Source organism: Vulpes lagopus, chromosome 8, assembly GCF_018345385.1.
Source record: "Vulpes lagopus strain Blue_001 chromosome 8, ASM1834538v1, whole genome shotgun sequence".
Taxonomy (NCBI): domain Eukaryota; kingdom Metazoa; phylum Chordata; class Mammalia; order Carnivora; family Canidae; genus Vulpes; species Vulpes lagopus.
Genome location: NC_054831.1, coordinates 120480456 through 120499347, shown reverse-complemented (window position 1 = coordinate 120499347; position 18892 = coordinate 120480456). Strand labels below are relative to the sequence as shown.

At 47.5% G+C, this 18892-nt stretch overlaps 1 protein-coding gene across 4 annotated transcripts in view; it reads right to left on the bottom strand.

Annotated features, from left to right (window-relative positions):
• Positions 1 to 6035: 6035 nt before the first annotated feature.
• Positions 6036 to 18892, bottom strand: part of MECR (mitochondrial trans-2-enoyl-CoA reductase) — a 30261-nt gene continuing 17404 nt past the window's right edge. For all 4 annotated transcript variants that reach the window (XM_041765017.1, XM_041765018.1, XM_041765020.1 and 1 more), the window contains 7 exons: positions 15385 to 15528; positions 12585 to 12687; positions 11428 to 11530; positions 10389 to 10462; positions 8011 to 8071; positions 7784 to 7856; positions 6036 to 6397 (listed from right to left, as the gene is read on the bottom strand). In XM_041765017.1, the coding sequence (XP_041620951.1) occupies positions 6237 to 6397; positions 7784 to 7856; positions 8011 to 8071; positions 10389 to 10462; positions 11428 to 11530; positions 12585 to 12687; positions 15385 to 15528 (719 nt within the window). In that variant the 3' untranslated portion in view covers positions 6036 to 6236. The remainder of the gene's footprint in view (positions 6398 to 7783; positions 7857 to 8010; positions 8072 to 10388; positions 10463 to 11427; positions 11531 to 12584; positions 12688 to 15384; positions 15529 to 18892) is intronic.

Here is an 18892-nt window from a genome sequence, read left to right as displayed (position 1 = left end):
ATTGGGGTAGTATATATGGAAGGATACACTGCTTGGAATGGCATCTGGAACGTGGTAGGAATTCAAATATTTGTCCCCTTCTCACTGGATTTACCTAGAACCACAAAGGAGTTTTGTTTGCTCTTTTTATTTATATTACTTTTTAATAAATATTTTTATTTGAAAGAAAGAGGGAGGGAGGCGCCAACGGGGGCAGGAGGGGAAGAGGAAGGAGGAGCAGCGACTCCCCGCCGAGCAGGGCTGGGTCCCAGGATCCAGAGATCACGACCTGAAGCCCAAGGCAGATACTTAACCGACTGAGCCACCTAGGCACCCCCTTAAAATTATATTTTGAAAGCATAAGTCATTAACTGGCTCAAATACAGTGAAAAGTCTTCCTATCTCCGTCCTCTAGCCACCTAGTTTCCGTCCCCAGAGGCCAGCAATGCAATCAGCTTCCCAAAGGTCCTTTGGGAGGTATTTAACACAAATAAAGCAATAGTAGTGTACTACTATATGTACAGTTTTGTGCATACTGTATTTTGAAAGTCATTCCATTAGTACAAAAAGAACTTCCTCAGGACCACTATTCTGGCTTACAAAATACCATTTATACACGCAGGTTATTTAATCAGTGCCCTAGTGAAGGATATTGAGATAGGTTCAAACCATTTGTTAGAACTGCTGCAATGAATAATTCTGTATATATGTGTGTGTGTGTGTGTGTGCGCGTGCGCGCGCGCGCGCGCGCGTAGGATCTATTCCTAGAAGTAGGATAGTTGGGTCAAAGGGTGTGGGCAAATATAGTTTTGAGAGATATTGCTCAATTCTCTTCCATAAGTACCTGTTTCTCCATCTCATCATCAACACGTTATCAAATTTTATGATCTTTGTCAGTCTGATAGCTGAAAAACACTACCTGGGGGTAGTTTAAGTTGCATTTATCTTATTTGGAATGAGCCTCATTTCATTTAAAAGACACTTATACTTTCCTTTCGGTGTCTGCTTATATCCTTTGCTCTTTTTAAAAAAATTTTTTTTGAAAAAGATTTGAGAGCGAGCACTCAAGAGCGTTGGGGGGGGGAGGGGTGCAGCGGGCAGAGGGAGAGAGGCTCCTCAGGTTACCTGCTAAGCGCAGAACTTGGGCTCAATTCCAAGACCCTGAGATCATGACCCTGAGCCAAAATCCAGAATCAGCCACTCAACTGACGCAGCGACCCAGGCACCCCCCTCCTTTTTGAAAAAAGATTAATTTATTTGAGAGAGAATGCAAGAGCTGGGGTGGGGGGCAGAGGGAGAAAATCTCAAGCAGGTGCCCCATTGAGCGCGGAGCCCAATGCAGGGCTCAGCTTGATCTCACTATTTGAGATTATGACCTGAGCTGAAACCAAGACTACTTAACTGACTGAGCCACCCAGGTGCCTCCTTTGCCTGTTTTATTGATTCATAGGAGCTCACTGTTTATTAGGGAAATCAGTTCTTTGTTAGATGAGTTGCACCTATTTTTCCCCTAGTTTGTTAACTTGACTTTGGCCAGTGTTTTCTGCCCTGCAAAAACCTAAGATATTGATGGGGTCAAATTTATCCATCCTTTATTTTTCTTTGATTCTGGATTTTGTGTTGTAGTTTTTCTCACTTTGAGGAAAAGAAAAGACAAAATACAGCTCCCATGGTTGATTCTATTTTTAGGACCTATTTTTATAATGCAATCTTTGATCCATTTAAAATTTAGTAGTAGGAGGATCATAATATTAAGAACTGGTGCTAACCTTGGTTGTCCTATAGTCTGATCAACCTATTATACAGATGGGAATGAGAGCACCATGCCAGGGAAACGTCAGTCTCTAAATCCTCCTCCTCCTCCAGAGTTTCCTAATTCAGGGAGTGGCACCTTCCATCCAGCAAAGTACTCAAGTTCAACCTTCAACTGCCAAGTCTAGTCTGTCCTGTTGATTCTTCCTTCTAAATGTTACTGAATGCATCCACTCCACTCCCACTTACTAAGCTAGAGTAAGCTTTGTCATATTGTTCATACATCAGGACTTTTAACTGTGCTGTTCCCACTGTCTGCAGTATGGTTGGCTCCTTATTCAGGGCTCAGACCTTCCTTGCCCACCTTAGCTCAAGTATCTTTGTCACTGTGATACCACTGTATTTTTTTTTTCACAACATCTACCACACTTTGTAATTGCCTTGTTTATTTCTTCACTTGTTCATGGTCTCCTCCACTAGAATGTAAGCTCCCTGGTATCAGGAGCTGTATTTTTTGTCTCCTGTCTAATCCCTAACATCTGTGACAGTGCTTTTCACATAGTGGGTGTTCAAAATGTTTATTAAGTGAACAAACAAATGATATCTTACCTGAATTACTTCAGTGGCCTCCTGATTCTCCTTTTTCCTGCCTTCCCATGAGACAGACTCAGGGAAATTTGAACTCTCTTCTGATTGACATGCTAATTATCACTGAACAAAATCAAGGAGTGCACAGAAAAGAGGGAGCACAAGGCCAATTGTGGGGCCAAAAAAATCAGGATTGACTGGTATGGTGACCAGAGAGGGTCAGGGGACCCAGCTTCTGGTGCCAAATCTGCAGCCTGCTGTATAGCCTTGAACAACTCAATTCACCTCTCTTGGCATCTTCCTCTTCTGAAAAGCTATGATATTAATTAAAATCTCAATCATACAGGAAAGTTGTAAAAAATCAAATGGAGATGTTTGGTGAAAGGGCCACTGCAAGGGGTTAGGGGCATAAATAGGGAAATAGAGAAAGCTTGCTTTATTCAGAATGCGAACATTTCCTTACCTTTAGGTCAGCTCTGCTGTCTTCCCAGGATTTTCCTGCCAGCAAATGCAGGCAGATACTGTGCCAGGCCTCAGTCTCTCTTCTTTACCATTTCTAGCTGCCCTGCGTAGGCTCAGTGTCCTATTCAGGGCACGATGCCTACCAACAAACATGAGGCTGGTAGGTGCAGCCAAGAGCTTCCAGGTGCCAGGACAGGCATGCATGCTGCACATAAAAATGAACCTTTTCCTTCTGGGCCTCAAGTCTTTCCCTGAGGAAAGTGGGCTTATTTATCTCATCTCCGAAGACACAAAATCTCATTATGGTAGTAGCTACAGGTAGTTGCAGAGTGGATGCCCCCAGAAGACCATAAGCTGAGAACACCAGAGTCATGAAGCCTCCGGGCATCAGGTGTGCCTGAGCTTTGGTTTAGGAGGAATGCCTCTTTGTCTTCTTTTAAGTCTCTTGGAGCCAAAGGTTCCTTCTCCATCCATTTGAGAAGGATTTTGTTTACTTAGTGGGCCAGAAGAGCTGTGGTGACTCCAGAGATTATTCAGCCTGAAAATGAAAAAGCCTCTCCTAAAGTGTGGAAGAGATGATCCATGTTAAGTCCCATTCTCTTTTGCTATGGCCTTGTCACAGTCTCCTCTCTCTGCTGGCCTCTGAAATGTTGGCAGTCCCCATGTTGGTCTTTGAAGTTTCAGGGGATTTTACTTATTTGATATTCAAAAGCCTGGGAATTTCTGATATTATCTCTTCTTTTTGTGCTTCCCTTCTCCCACTGTCCCCAACCTGCTACCAGAGGAATTTTTCCCCCAAAGCACAGTTCTCATCTTCAGGCTCAGAAATCTTTTGTTCCCCACTGCCAAAAGGATAAAGTTCAAATTCCTTAGTGGGGAATCACAAACTGTCACAGTTCACTTTTTCAGCTTCAGCTTGATTTGATTTCAATGTAAATTAAATCAGAGAATATGTGTATCAGTTATAATTAGCTTCAGAGAAGGCCCAAATACCAGGCACTTAAATAACATAGAAGCTTGTTTCTCATGTAAAACAAATCCTGAGGTGGGCAGATGGGGCTTCTGGGTGCCAGGGACCCAGGCTTCTTGGATCTTGTCACTGACCCATTCTTGACATGGCCAAAGATGGCTGTGCAAATTCCAGGAATAGGGTCTGTGTATCAGCCAGAAGGAAAGTGGAAAGGGAAGAAAAAGGTACAGGATGGATGCCAGCTATATTTTAAAGACCTTCTTGAGAAATGGACACCTACCGCCTCTGTTTGCATCACAAGGGACAGACCTCATCTGCTGCAAGGAAGGCAGGAAAGCGGTTTAGTCCAGCCTACCACGTGACCCTTAAATACTGTCAGCTTTCTCAGGAAAAAAATGGATGTCTTTGGGGAAATGGGAAGATTCTAACATAAATGTCCTTCCTCTCTAACTTTGCTTAATCTGGTCCCCTAGTTTATAACGCTTGTCTCCCTTCCCTGAGAAAACTATAATCATCCTTTAGAGCACAGCCCAGTTATCACCTCCAGACCCCTGGAGGTACTGTTCTTAGGACATTTTGCATGTCCCTCCACGAGGTCTCTAATCATAGTGCCATGAAACTTCCTCCTTCCTGTCTGCCTCCTCGGGAGTTTGTACCAGGGGCTGCTGCTCCCTCTCTCCATGGCTGCAGCTCACCACTCCCCCAGAAGAACCTAATCTTAACTTTTCACTCCTGTAGCCTTTGGGCAGACTCCCCACCCTCTCAGGCTCTTTTGCCCACACTGACCATTCTGTACAAGGCAGCTGCCCCACAAACCTCCAGGGTAGAGAACAGGGGGCAGGAGGGACTTGGGCAGATTGGGGCTGATCGTGAGCCTAGGTGCATGAGGTAGCAACACGTATCCAGAGGATACCCGTAGACCTACCCTAGCCCTGGGCTGAAGCTAAGTCTTTTCCTCCAGAGGAAACAGAAGATGCTCCCAAAGGCAAGAGCAGAATGCCAGGGGCCTGTATACATGTTTGCATGTAACCAAGCCTGAGGGCACTCTGGCCTTTTGAGACAGTTTTCCCGTATCACTTTGCTGCTGAAAGTCCTTCTGTGCCTTCCCAGCTCTGAAGGGTTAGTGCTGCCTTCTTGAACCTTCCTGTTCTGAGCTCTGCTCACACACAGTTCCTACCTCTGTCCTCACACTCTCCTGTCTTAGGTGGCTGAGCCACACTCACAGACCTCCAGATTCTCATATGTACTGTTGGTTTTGCTTGGTACACGTTTTCCTGCTTGGCCTTCAAGATTTGGTGTGGATGATACCTCTTTCATGAAGCCTTCCTCTGAACACCTGTGTCAGTGGCCTCATTAGCCTACTGGGTCTGTCCCCTGCTCTAGGCTAAGCAACTAGAGGGCCAGCTCCCTCTCCCCTCTCCAGCATCCCTAGCCTCAGGCACATACTAGGTATCCAGTAAATACATTCCAAAGTCTAATTTTTTGCTCTGGGTGAGTAGATCATAAGGCAAACATGAAAGAGTCACATAATTCAAACTCTTTCCCTTGTCTGAATAAAGCTATTCATTTTCAGAGCTCACTTTCAAGCTTCACGTCAGGAAGGCTCCCCTAACCACAGGCCTAGGACAAGACCTCAGTGATGTTCTCATAGCACTTCACACACGTTTAACGAATCACGATGGCAGTTATTGTGCCAATAATGCTGGATTTAGTGCTGAGTTTCTCAACAGCAGCACTATGGATATTCCGGGCTAGATAATTCTTTGTTGAGGAAGGCTTTCTGTGCACCACAGGATATTTGAGCAGCATCATTGACCTTTGCCCACTAGATGCCAATAGCACCCTCTCAATTATGACTTAAAATGTCTCCAGACACTATCGAATGTCCCTGGGGGTAAAATGACTTCAGGTTGAGAAGCACTGGTGTAACAGCCATCTCCCTAGGCATTCCATAGGGTGGTCCAGCCACCTTGGCTCCTCAGCTTGGCATTGACTCTCCTGTGTAGTTGATCCTCCTCCTGCCACAGGCTGAGCCACACACCACCACCCAGAATGAGTCAAAGCTTCCTTTTTGTTCCTCTGTGGAGAGCCTGAGGGTGGAGATTGCGTCCTACTGGCTCTTTTATCTGCCAGTGCCCACCCTTCCTTTGCTTTCAGGGTGGTCAGGAAACCATCGCGGAGGTACAAGTGGAGGATAGGCAAGGGGCCTTTTTAGGGCTGGGAAATGGCAGGTGCACAGTGAGGGTCCTTCTTGACAGGGATAACTTCTATTGGTTTATATGTGTTTGTTTTTAGGAAGTTCAGACTTTATTAGATACCCTGGGGCTGGCCCTGGGGGAAGCCTTGGCTAGTTTCACAACCCTCCCAGTCGGAAGTGACAATGAGGAAAGGTCAGCCTGGGGAAGGCTGAGAGCCCTGACTAAGGGGCCGGAAACCAGTCCTGCTGATCCATGTCCCCTCCCAACTCACTCCAGCTCCTCTGCAATTAGCACATGGTGAGAATCTGCTTCGAAGACACGAAGGGCTGCATTGAGGCTTCCAAGGCACGCTCGTAATGCTGCAGTGGGACCTCGGAGCAGGCGGGCGCTGTGAGCTGGCCTCGGCCGATGAGACCGCACAGTGTGAGGATCAGCTCCTTGAACTGGGCTGTGGGAAGGCGGAGGAAGTCAGACAGGAATGTGGCGGCAGGGCACGGCAAGACGACCATGGACCACCCCAGGTAGTGGGGGTTGGTGCTAAGCTCTAGGAAAGCCTTGAGAGCCCAGGTTTGACTAGGGATAGGGAGGCTGTGGAGGCAGCCTGGTCCCTGGTGGGGTAGGACAGAGAAGCATGGGGAGCAGCCCCAGGAGCTGTTGGGCAGGCAGAGTGGTAGCTGTGAGGGCTCAGACCCACAGAACCTGACTGGCGTGGAACCCAGAGTCCTGAATGGTAGGAGGGGCAGGATTACTTTGAGGCACGGCAGCTAGGAGAGGCACAGGGAGGGGGTGGGTGTGCCTGGCATGTCAGCTGATGTGGAACAGATGAGCTTGCTCAGGGAAAGGAGCTTTCCTTAAGCACCCAGGACTCCCTTAGAACCCCACAAGTTGAGGTACCCAGTATCCCCTCCCAGGGTCGCCCTCCTCTGTGGTCTAGGAGATGAGAAATGAAGGCCTTGGCTGAGAAATGTTTTTTCGTAAACATCATTTTTTGCAACATTCAAATCTAATCATATCCTCTGTTCAGAATGCTTTGGTGGCTCTTCACTTGTCTTTAAGATAGAGTCTGAGCTCCTTAAGAAGGGTTGTAAAACCTTTCATAATCTGGTCACAAACTCTCTGTCTAGGTCCCCAATCTCTGTGATGGGCTTTTGCATAAGTTACTTTTTTGGCTTCAGACATGCCACTGATACCACCACTTTCCTTCCCTTCACTTGGCTACTTCCATGTGATTCTTCAGTCTCAGCTTGTGGGGGTCACACTCTGGGCAGCCAGTCCTTCAGGAGAGGAAGGATAGTGTCCTGGCTCAGGCTCTGGAGTCAGAGACTAGTTTATATCCTGGCTGTACCACTCCCTAGGTGGGGTGACTGGGCAAGCTACCTAACCACTCTGAACCTCAGTTTCCTGCTCTAGCAAAGGCTAACAATATCTAGACAGCTATGATATTTAAACTGAGACAGAAGTTATGTAACTTGTCCAGGTCCCATGGCTAGGCTGGGTTGGAACCTGTCACCAGTGACAGTAGGAGCAAGAGCGCTGGCTCTAGAGTCTGTTCTCTTTACATGGCTGTCTTCTGTGGCAGCCTTCCCCACTGGCAGCTGCTTAGGATGGGGACAGCGTCCACCATGTTCACTGCTGCCACCCCTCTACCCCAGGACTAGCCCCGTGTACCTAGTACCTATTTGCTAACTGCAGCTGTGGCTAGAAGCTATTTTTCTTTAACCTGTCGTGGCACTGGGGAGCCAATCCCCTCTCCAGGCCTCAAGGTGCTGGTCACTTCTGCAGTAGGCGCTGCCCTCTTGTGTGACCCTTGGTGATGGGGCCATCATCCACTCACCTGGACTGTGATCCTTCTTCCACTGGGACAACCAAAAGCCTCGAAGTTTGAGATCCTTAAAAATGAGCTGGCTCTGTGGACACAAGGAGGATGAACTGGGGCTCTGAGGGCAAGTGTTTCAGGTGCTGCTTGAGGTACAGGTTCCCCCCCAGGGACACAGGCACCATGTGGGTCTGGGCAACTGGTGTCCAGGCCTGTGTGCACACCTGCCTTCCCCACCAGCTTACCACAGAAGCTATGACGGGCTGCTTGGCCATTCCCCCGTAGGTCACCATGGTTCCCCCAGGCCTAAAGAGTCCAGAGAGAACAGAGTGGGTGTAGGCAGAGACAGAGCCCTTTTCAAATCTGCCAAAACACTTCTGTTCCAACCCTGGTTCCTGAACCTTGCTCTCAGAATCCTTGGGAAGGTTTCAAAAACTGCAGACTCCGAGGCCTGGCCCAGACCTAATGAATCAGGAAGGATCTCTATTCAAGTCATCTGACAACCCCCCTCCTGCGCCCCCTACCAGATGACATGGATGTTTAGCCAGAGTTGGGAACCCACTGATCTAATCACCCAGTAGGGCTTGGATGAAGTGTGGCAAAGAAGTGTGCTCTACTAAGGAAAACTCAAGACCTGAGTTTAGTCTTGGCTCCCTTCCACTCCTGGATGTGCAGCCTTGGGCAGGGCACAGACATTGGCGCAGACCTCTGCTCTCATCTGCCCATGCTCATTTGAAGGATCAGTGAGATGAGGTAGCAGCTATACACTTAAGGAATGGTGTGGATGGGGTAGAGGACAGTGGGTGACTGCCGTGTAGGAGGGGCCTCACCAGTACCTGCTTTCTGACACCCATACCCCCACTCCCATGGTCAAACAAGAGAGGCTCAGATAGTTTTTAAAAAATGAATAAACTAGGACTTCCCAGGCTCGACTTAACCTGTATTCCTCTCCCCACTCCCTGGTTCTTTAGGAGTTTGCTGATCCAGGATGATGGCAGGTGTGTGTGTGGTGCTGTGCTTTGTGAACAACAAAATGGAAGAAGCTGCCATGTGAGGCAGGTGACTCTTTGTCTGTGAGGCTGGTGGGTAGTTTGGTCTTAAGTTCCCTTCAGCTAATAGCTGTTCTAGAAAGTAGCTTCTGGGGGGATCAAGCCCCCCATCCCATACCCCTGTACTTATTCTAATCAGAAATGTTCACTGGGTGTTTTCTGGGTACCAGGCACAGGTCTGAGCACTTCCATGTGCAGTGGCTTGGTGAAGCCTCAGTGTAACCCCAGGGTGGGGGGAGTACTTTTATCACTCTCACTTTATAATGAAAAAACCTAAGGCCACTTCTTAACCTGTGTAGCAATCTGTGCCTTACCTCGGTGTCCCTGGACTAACCTTCTGAGGCAGAAAGGGTTTATATCCCCCCTGTATTATACACAAGGAGACTGAGGTCTAGACTATTTTTCACGTATTGCCTAACTTTCCACAGGCCCACAGCTAATAAGTAGCAGAGCTGGGACTTTGGGACTCCAGTGCCTCTGCTCAGCACTCTAGGTCAAGGCCTCCTCCTATAGTGAGTGCTGTGGGTATGGCAGGCTGCCACAGAGCATGTCCGACTTGGGTGGAAGAGGTGTTCTCAGGAGTCACAATAACTTGGGGGTAAAGCCTGGCCCTCCACCTTCCCAGACCTTGGGGCAAGGTAATTACCCTTTTGGGGCCTTCTGTTAATGGGGATGCAAATAGTATCCCTCGCCTGGGGTTGTCAGGGGTTAACACAAGCACTCTGCAGAGTCTGGTGCAGGGGTATATGCTCAGTGATTGCTATTATAGCTCTCTGACTACATGACCCATCTTCCCATCTAGCCTGTGAATTCTAGAGAGCGTCCTCAGCGTCTCAGCCATCTCTGTACTCCATAGCTGTTGAGTGCTAGCAAGTATGTATCAACTGATGTTGAGGGAATTCCTGCTTTAGTTGGGAGGCATCCTTTCAGGTACTCTTCAGCTCAAGAAGTTTATGTTAACAGAAAAAACAGTGGAAGGACAGGCACTGTTAATATTGTCAACAATGCTCATCCCCCTCTCCCCCCCAGTTGGGGGATGATAGGTAACCTTTGTGCTTAGTTTTTCCTTTGTATTTTTTTTTAAAGATTTTATTTCTTAAGTAATCTCCACACCCCATGTGGGGCCAAACTTACAACCCTGAGATCAAGAGTTACATGCTCCACTGACTGAGCCAGCCAGGTACTCCATCCTTTGTACTTTTACATGCTTTCAAAATGTTTTGTAACAGCATAATTTTACCTTTAAAATTAGAACCTAATAAAAAAATTTAAAAGCTGACAAGCTATGACTAAGTGACTTTTTAAGATGCCCCTAAGTTATGAATCCTTTACCTATATCCCTATCACAAAAACCTTAGCTATCTACTTTTGGGGTCCCTAGGAAAAACAAAGCAGATGGATCTCTCGATCATCTATAAAGGAGGAGGCTGAGAAGGGAAGTGCCTGATAACTGGGACAGGACTGGGGTCCCAGTTTCCTACTCAGGGTTATGCTGACTTGGTCACTTGACAGTCCTCCTAGCTAAAGGCGTGGAGAGCTCTGGCCAGCTGGGCCTGCAGGGCCGAGGGACTTACGCTAAGTGTCGCAGCAGCTCTGTGGAGCTTTTCCCGCCAACACAGTTGAGAGCAAGCCGAGGCTGGGGCATATCCTGGAAAACAAGGAACCTGCAGTGAGGGAGCTACCACTGTACACATGGGGTTTAAAGCTTGCTACAAGCCAGCACTTCCTGGGCCCAAGTGTTGTGTCACAGGGAATGAGGGGAGAAAATGGGATGCCTTCAAACTTGGCCCAAAGAGGACCTTTGCTTTATCAACTTAATCCTGTTATCTGTTTTAGAATTTTGTTCAAAACTCATCTCTGGGAAGGAACAGATGGAGGGCATCTACTTTCCTTTTTGAAGGACTTCAGTTCCCCCGAGGGCACCTCTTCTCTGCACTTAGAACTTAGTTAAAGTTGAAGGTGTTGATCTCTTGCTTCAGAACCCTTCTTAAGAGGCACGTGTTCTCAAGTGAGTGTGTGTGTTCGGTCACCCAGGGTTCAGAGGAAAGAGGCTGAGATACGGTCTGGTCACCTATTGGGTGTGCTGGGGGTGGAGGTTCTGGAAGGTTAAGAGATTGTGACTTCAGAGAGCCCTGACGCCACCACTTCTGTCTGCCCTTGGTGAAATCCTTGATCTCTTCTGAGTCTTGGTTTTCTCATCAAAAAGAGATAGCACCTACTTTGTAGAGCTTTTGAGGGGATTATCAGATACAGTATAAGAAGGATGTTTGGAGATGCTTTCCTTTCTCTTCCTTCGCTGTGCTTCAGGTCCCTGGGGTCCTCCCAGCTCGGAGATTCACACCGGCTGCGAGGACTGAGGGGGAGCACTACATATATTCAAACCTACACATCATCCAGAGTTTTTTGAATTTTGTCTCTCCTGCCTCCCTCATAGCACCTGGGCCCTTAATGCATGCTGTCACCTGGCTGAGGGAAGGGGCTTTATCTTCCACATGGAGACAAAGGGAGGATTTGGAGAGGAGCAGTGGGGCCGGTCCCAGCTTTTCTAGCAGGTCAACTTTCTCCAGGGAGATGAGCATGGAATGAAGGCACAATGCCCGTCATCCTAGGTACCTTAAAGAAGTTTTTCATCTCATGCTTTCTTAACTCCTCTTCTGTGAGAACATGCTCGGCCCCCAGACTCTTCAGTCTATCAGTCAGCTCCTGGAGGTCAGGTCTAAAAACCAAACACAATCCATGGCCTTTGGTCACACCTGCTGGCTCTACCACAAGCTCCTAGGACCCCTATGCCACAGCTGTGAGAACACGAGTTTCTCTTTGTGGGAAGCTGGGATTGAGTGTAAGCCAGGCCTCACACAGGGGCTGGCTACCTGATTTCATCACACTCCAACCCCTCTGAGCCTCAATTTCCTCACTGGCATTATAGGGTGATTTCTACAGCCCTTGCCAGCTCAAAGGTACAAGAAACTATCTGGCCCAGGGAAAAGTCATTTCACTTCCTGACTTTTTTGTCTACTGAAACAACAAACTTCATTTCCTTTCCCCCACACTTTTCAAGGAGCTCTTCAGGGTGTTGTACAAACATACTCCAGTCCAGCAGTGGCTCTGGGTCTCTTTGGCCAAGGCAAACAGGGTAATTTTTGTTAACACAACTGAGGGGATAGGGAAGGGAGGAGAATGTTAATTCTCCTCCTAAGACTGGACTTCCATGACAGATGTAGCCACGTTCATTGACAGTGAGGCTTAAGGCAACTGGATAGTATGGTGGAAAGAGGACGAGCCAGGGAGCTAAGTCTGTCACTGACTTGCTATGTCTTTTTTTCTCTGAAACTTGTTTTCTCATTGTGAAACAGAAATGACAAGCCTGCCCCATCTCCTTCACATCATACTGCAGTTCAAAGTGCCACACAGATGCAGGGGGGAGAAAGGGCCCTGGGTTAGACAGTTCACAGTAGGAATAACACAGCTTTGGATGTTCCTAAATACTAACTGTGGCTTTGAAACCATGGGTTATCACAAGTCTCACAAAGTCTTCAGCAAGGGTCAGATCCACCTCCTTTCTGCCCTCCCTTTACATTTGGGATGTTCATCACCCTACAGCCAGAGGCCTCCTGGGTCTTTCTTGCAGCTGACATCTGTCAGCAATCTGTGTCACTGCGGAGGAGGACTGCTTATGCACATGCGCCACCTGGTGGAGATGGGGGCGCCTATGGGGATGCCATGTGGAAAGGCTCAACCTGCGTGCACTGGGATCAGGTCTCCCCACGCACCTGTCTCGGACTACATTGATGGTCCTTAGGCCTAGGGCTGCGGCGATCTGGATGACTGCTTGCCCTACTCCACTGTTGGATGCATTCTGGATGACCCAGTCTCCTGTGGAGCCAGGAAGAGACCCAAGTCAAGCCCTGGAGACCTGTAACAGGTCAAGTCTTCCTACCTGGGGTTCTATTATAGAGCAAGAGAGAGGTGTCCTCAGGCTTGAAATGACCCACGACCTGGCTGTTGAGCCTTCTCAGATCTTGGGGGTGTTGCTTATTATTCTCCCAATGCCCCTTCAACCCCAAATTCCACAACATCCATGGTGCCTCCCATGACTTGGCAACTCAGAGACCATGCTGTAAGTAATTTAGATCCACTGTGTAAATCATTTTATATCTTTCATCATCTTCTTGATTTTTATGTCCTCAAATCTCTGCTTAGGTTATTTTCCATAGTTTGCAACATTTCCCTCTTTCTTCCCTCGTTTTGAAGTCCTATATATCCTTTGAAGTACAGCTCAGGCGTGGCTTCCTTCCCATCTCCCCTCTGTGTTCCCCAGTGCTCTGCAGGTGGTGTGTCCTATCTTGTACTTGGTTGTGGATAGGTCCATTTCTAGCAAAAGCCTGAAGCTGGCAGCTTCCTGAGGGCATGGCCACGTCTTATTCCCCCTTTGTGCTGCTTCCTACAGGCACATTGCTTTGAAATGAGATTAGAACTGTGCTAGAGAAACCTACAGCCCCAGAAACAGGGTCCTACAGGTAGTCTGTGGTCAAAGCCCAGGCCTGGCTTTGTAAGTAACCAATGGGGAGGCAGCATTGCATGCATGCTGGGGAAATGTGGGCTCTGAAATAAGATGGACTTTGTGTGAGTACGAGCTGCCTGACTGTAACATGGGACAGGTCATGACCTCAGTTTCCTTCTCATAAGACAGGAATCCTGGGAGCACCAATCAGGATGCTCCTCATTAGTCAAATGCCACTGTGTTCAGGAAGGTGCTCTGTCATTTCTGAAATGCTGTCTGAAATGCAGGGATCTGGTGCTACAGACAGGGGAGTTCCTAGAAGAAGAACACCCATTCTCTGTATCCAGGCGTCAGCACACAGATTGTCACCCATTAGTAGGTTATGAAATCAACCTAGTGGGTTGCAAACAGAATCTTTTTTAAGTTAAAATTCCAGAAAATAGAATTAAAAAGAACATGGTGCAGTACACATAGTAAGGTTAATACTGCTCCGTGAAACTTTGGTTTCCATTACACACATATATACACATACACATATACATATATACATACACACACACACACTCATATGTACTTATGTATTGGATTATAAGGCAGACTATAATTCTCATTATGGGTCAGTATGACAACTTAGTATAACACTGATCTAGCCCAGGCCACACATGCCCCAAGGCAGGCAAGTGGAGAGATACACCATGGGTACCTGAGGTGGGGTGGTGTCAGAATGTCCTGATTCCAACTGCAGCCCAAATCAGACGTGGCCTGAGCGAATGAGGAGCAGGTGACCAAAATGCCTCCTGCACCAGGAATTGGGCAAGGGTCTCTGGTCACCTGCTGGCTTTTTCCACCAAAGGCTCCCAAGACCACTCTGGCCAGAGGTGTGAGGACCTACATTTCTCTTCATAGGAAGCTGGGACTGGTTTTTAGCCTGCCTCGAGCAGTCGTGGCTACCTGAGCTTATTGTGCTCCAACATCTCCGCTTCAGTTTTGTCATCCTCATGGCAAAGCTGGACTGGGTGATAGCTCTAGTCCCTGAACATGCCTGGTGTGCAGGGCAACCCTCCAACAATGGGGATGAACCCAGCCTCTTGTCAGTGGGAGGTTAATTGTGAGGTGGGTTCCATGAGGGTCTTTAGAGGCCCTAGGAAGACTGAGCCTTGCTAGCCCACAGTAGTAACCAGCCTTCCTTGGCTTTTCCGTCTTCTGTCTTGCTGTCCCCGTCCCCTCACTACTTCCTAGGATCACCTTCCCTGTGAACCATCCACCTTCAGTCCTAGTCTCAGGCTCTGCTTTCAGAGTCCCCTGAATAGAACACCGGGTTTTGTCATTTCCTTGCTAAGTGATCTCACGTAAGCAATTTCCTTCTCTGGACCTCAGTTTCTCCATTTCTGAACAGGAAGAATAATAAAGTAGCTGCTAGTTACTGTGCTGTATGCCAGGCGCTTGCTGAGTGTCACGCTGCAGGGTCTCTGTTAACTCTCACAACCCTTACTCTCCATCTGATGGGTGACAGATCTGATAATCTGAGACAGGTCAGTTCCCAGTGAGAAGGTGAAGCTGGGATTTAGACCTAGGTTGTCTGCCTCGGGCCTGAGCTCTCAACCAATGATAACACCCCCACTGCACTGCTTTGAAGGTTTGATGCAGTTGCTGGGGTAATGCATGTAAAGGCACTTATGTGAACTAGAAAGTGTCATATGAATGCTGAGTGGAATTACGAAGTTCAGCATTTTACTGAAAACACAGGCACTGTGTCTATCTTGTCTGGCTTTGTATTTCAGAGCTTAGCACAACTCCACACATTTTTGCTGAATAACAGAATTCCATCCCAAGCTCTAGGGAATGCAGTCCTCCAGCGGTTATCCAGAGTGTTCTCCCCATGAGGTTTCAGCATGTTTTCTAGGAACCAAGCTAACAAAGCAAAAGCAACAACCACACACTCACCCAGGTTAGCAGCCCATCTTCCTCTCAGCTCCTTCCTGGTAAGTTCCTATGGTCTCAGGGTCTGGATTTGGGTCACGTCCCAGCCAGGAAATCCTGGCCTGCTCCCAGTACCTGTGGGTTCCTACCTGGCTGTAGCTGCTCAAAGTCCATCAACATCCTGTAGGCCGTGCAGGGATTGACACTCAGGGTGGCAGCACTCTGAAGAGGGATGTCACTTGGAACTCCGATCAGTGCTTCCTCACTGAACACAGCCTCGGTCCGCCAGGTTCCTGAGTCAGGGGATGAGTCCAGGCTAGTGAGAAAAGATCCCTCTCCACACCTGGCCCCAGATCACCTTCCTCAGTAAACTGGCACCAAAGACATCAGCCTTCAAGTAATACTTGGAGAAAAAATAATATCTTGAAATCCTTTTGAATCTCTGTGAGTCCTCATGATAGTTCTATAAAGTAAATTTTGTTATTCTCACATTAGTTACCATTAGATGTAGCTTATGTTACCCAGCAGGTGGCAAAGGATCTGAAACTATTGGACTCTGAGGAACATCATGACATGGGCAAGAAAAGCTGTGAAAGCCCCCATTTTCCTACTCGGTCCTCCTTTTCCTCGTTGAGGGCAGGTTGACTTGGGTGGTATTGTGGGAAAAAGCATGAAAGTAGAAGTCAAAGGCCTAAGTTTGGGACCTGATTTTGCTGTTCTGCTAGTTGAGCAAATTCCTAAGTCACTGAGTTTTGGTTACCCTGATATATGAGTGACACTGGCAAGAAGAATCTGACTGGCCTCCTCCAAGAGTGCTGCACAAATCAAATGACAGAAGGTAAATGACAAATGCCTGTAAACTGGAGAGAAATGACCATTAACCTCCAGCTCACATTCTAGTGGCAGACAAAATTATAAAATGTGAGTGTGAGAAGGCTCTTAGAACACTGAACACTGAGTTTAACCTCCTTATTCAACAGGGCAGGAAACCAAGAGAGTGACTTGCCCAAAGTTACCTGGCCAATCTGGGGTGCCCCTTCCATCTATAGATACTTAGCCAGGCACTTGAATAGCACAGATGCATTCCTGCCTTTTGCAGAGCTTTGTTCCAGTGGAGAACAGGTGAAAAACAGACAAGCAGGTACAGTAACTACAAATTATAAAGGCAGAAAGTAATACTGGGGAGAATTACTTGAGATGGGGATCAGGGACAGCTTCTCTGAGGAGATGCAGTTAAGAGTTAAAGGATACAGATGCTAGCCATTCAAAGACTACATCAAGAACATTCTAGGGAAAGGAAAAAGCATATGCAGAGGCTCTGAGGCAGGACAGAGGATGGACCTGGAGGATACACGCTGCTGGGCAGAAGGATGGGAAGACAGACCTGGGCTATGGCTAAAGTGGCTTGGGTTAGAGGAGCATCACTCAAACTTTCAGGATCTTGACCCACAGTAACCATGAGTTTTGATATATTCACATATATAAATATGTTAACATACACATACATAAACATAAAACAGAAACGAAAGCTTTAGGGAACAATATTTACCCTACTATGTATAATGCAAGATTCTATTTTGACTGATTTTAGTAAACAACAACAAAAAATGCTGTTTGTAGCCCCCTAGATCAATTTTGCTAGTGGGTTACAACTGGCAGTCTGACAGGTGCTCACCCATGCAGGTGGGATCCTGTATAAAGCACAAGTGAGGAGGACAGACTTGGGGGTCAGACAGACACAGATTTAAGCCTTGGTTCCACCATATACTCACTAGGTCACCTTAAAGAAACTGTTTGGAGCCTTGCTGGCTCAGTGTCAGGGCTCCTTGGCCTATGCCTCAAAGCTCTGGAGTGTGTGCACCTACCTAGTTGCCGGGATTCTAACAGTACCCTGGCACCACATGGTCAGGCATGGGGAGTAGGAGATAGCCTTGGTGACTACTAACTGTGCTGAAGGAGGGGAGAGACGATGTGGGCTTTAGAAGGACCAGGTAGTGGAAACAGGAGGCAGGGACACACTGTTAAGGGCTGCATCAATCCCAGAGTAGATCTGTGGCTGAGAAAACAAGACACTGAAAAATTGAAGGGTTCCTTTGGAATCTAGGAGGTACCTGAGCATTCTCTGGGCTCCACCTAGCCTAGTTTTCAAATCCTCATTGTCATCTTCATAATCATAGCCCCCATTCATTTTAGCCAATATGTGCCATGTATCTATTCTGCACCAAACACCTAGTGTAGGGCTTTCTATGCATGCAATTAGGGGTGTTTTCTAATTCCCCTTAATGGTAGGACAATGGAAATCCAGCCTTTGACATGAATTTCTGGGGCTTGGCAGTCCTTAATCCTCTTCTCAAGAGAACCTGGGATGGGGGCAGTACCCATGGTCAGCCCCAAGAACTTTCAGGGTTTTATTTATTTTTTTTTTTTTTTTAATTTTTTATTTATTTTTGATAGTCACAGAGAGAGAGAGAGAGGCAGAGACACAGGCGGAGGGAGAAGCAGGCTCCATGCACCGGGAGCCCGATGTGGGATTCGATCCCAGGTCTCCAGGATCGCGCCCTGGGCCAAAGGCAGGCGCCAAACCGCTGCGCCACCCAGGGATCCCTTTCAGGGTTTTAAAGTAGAAATCCTTAGACTTCAGAATGGGGGACCTGCTTAAAAACCCTGGCTCTGCCAGTCATGATTTGTGTGACTTAGAATTATCACTTCACCTTTTTTTGGCACTCATGTCATAGTGTGAAGATTACAGCCTTTATACAGACTATCATTGTGCCTAGTACACAGTAGATGCATAATGTCCCTTGGTTTCCTTTATTGACCCTAATTCCCATGCCATAGTTGTCAGGACTCCCGTTCCTCACCCCTGTGCAACTGACCCTTAACCATTTCTACCACCGAATACAGGGGTCGGCAAACTACGGCCAGGCCAAACCTGGCTCACCACTTGTTTTTGTAAACCAAGTTTTATTGGAACACAGTCATGCTCACTTCTTATGTATTGTCCATGGCTGTTTATGATGGCAAAGTTGAATAGAGGCAGTATGGCCTGCAGAGCCTAAAATATTTACGGGTTGGCTCTTTAAGATAGAGTTTGCTTCTCCCTCTGTGTGTCTGCCTCTCTCTGGGTCTCTCATGAATAAATAAAATCTTAAAAAAAAAAAAAAAGTTTGCTGACCCTGATCTAATGCATACAGAAATTTAGTTTGTCAAAATTGTTGTATGTCTTCCCTCTGTTGAGCTGCATGAGTGAGTTGGGATGTGCCAGGCAATGACTTAGCTGCCCTGCACAGATGAGGAAATAGACTCGAAGTAGCTATGGCTTCAACAAGCTCACCCACGGGGGTGGAGTGAGATTCCCAGGCTGCTGCTCCTGCTCCTGCCCCATGCTGCCTCGGGAGGGTTTTGAGTTTTTCCAATGAGAAAGTCAGTCTATACATTCTCTGGTCCAGTCTCCCTGGGGACTGGCTGCATGTAGGGAAAAGCTGGCTCTGGGCACAGCTTGAGCTTCATGGCTCAGTACCACGAAGGATGACCAAGGTCTTGCCAGTTGAGGACTGATGCATTTAATGACGGTCACTCTTACAAAACTGCAGCCCTTACCAGAAGAAAGACCATTATCTGTTCACTGCTGCCTTCCAGAGCCCTGCACACAGCAGA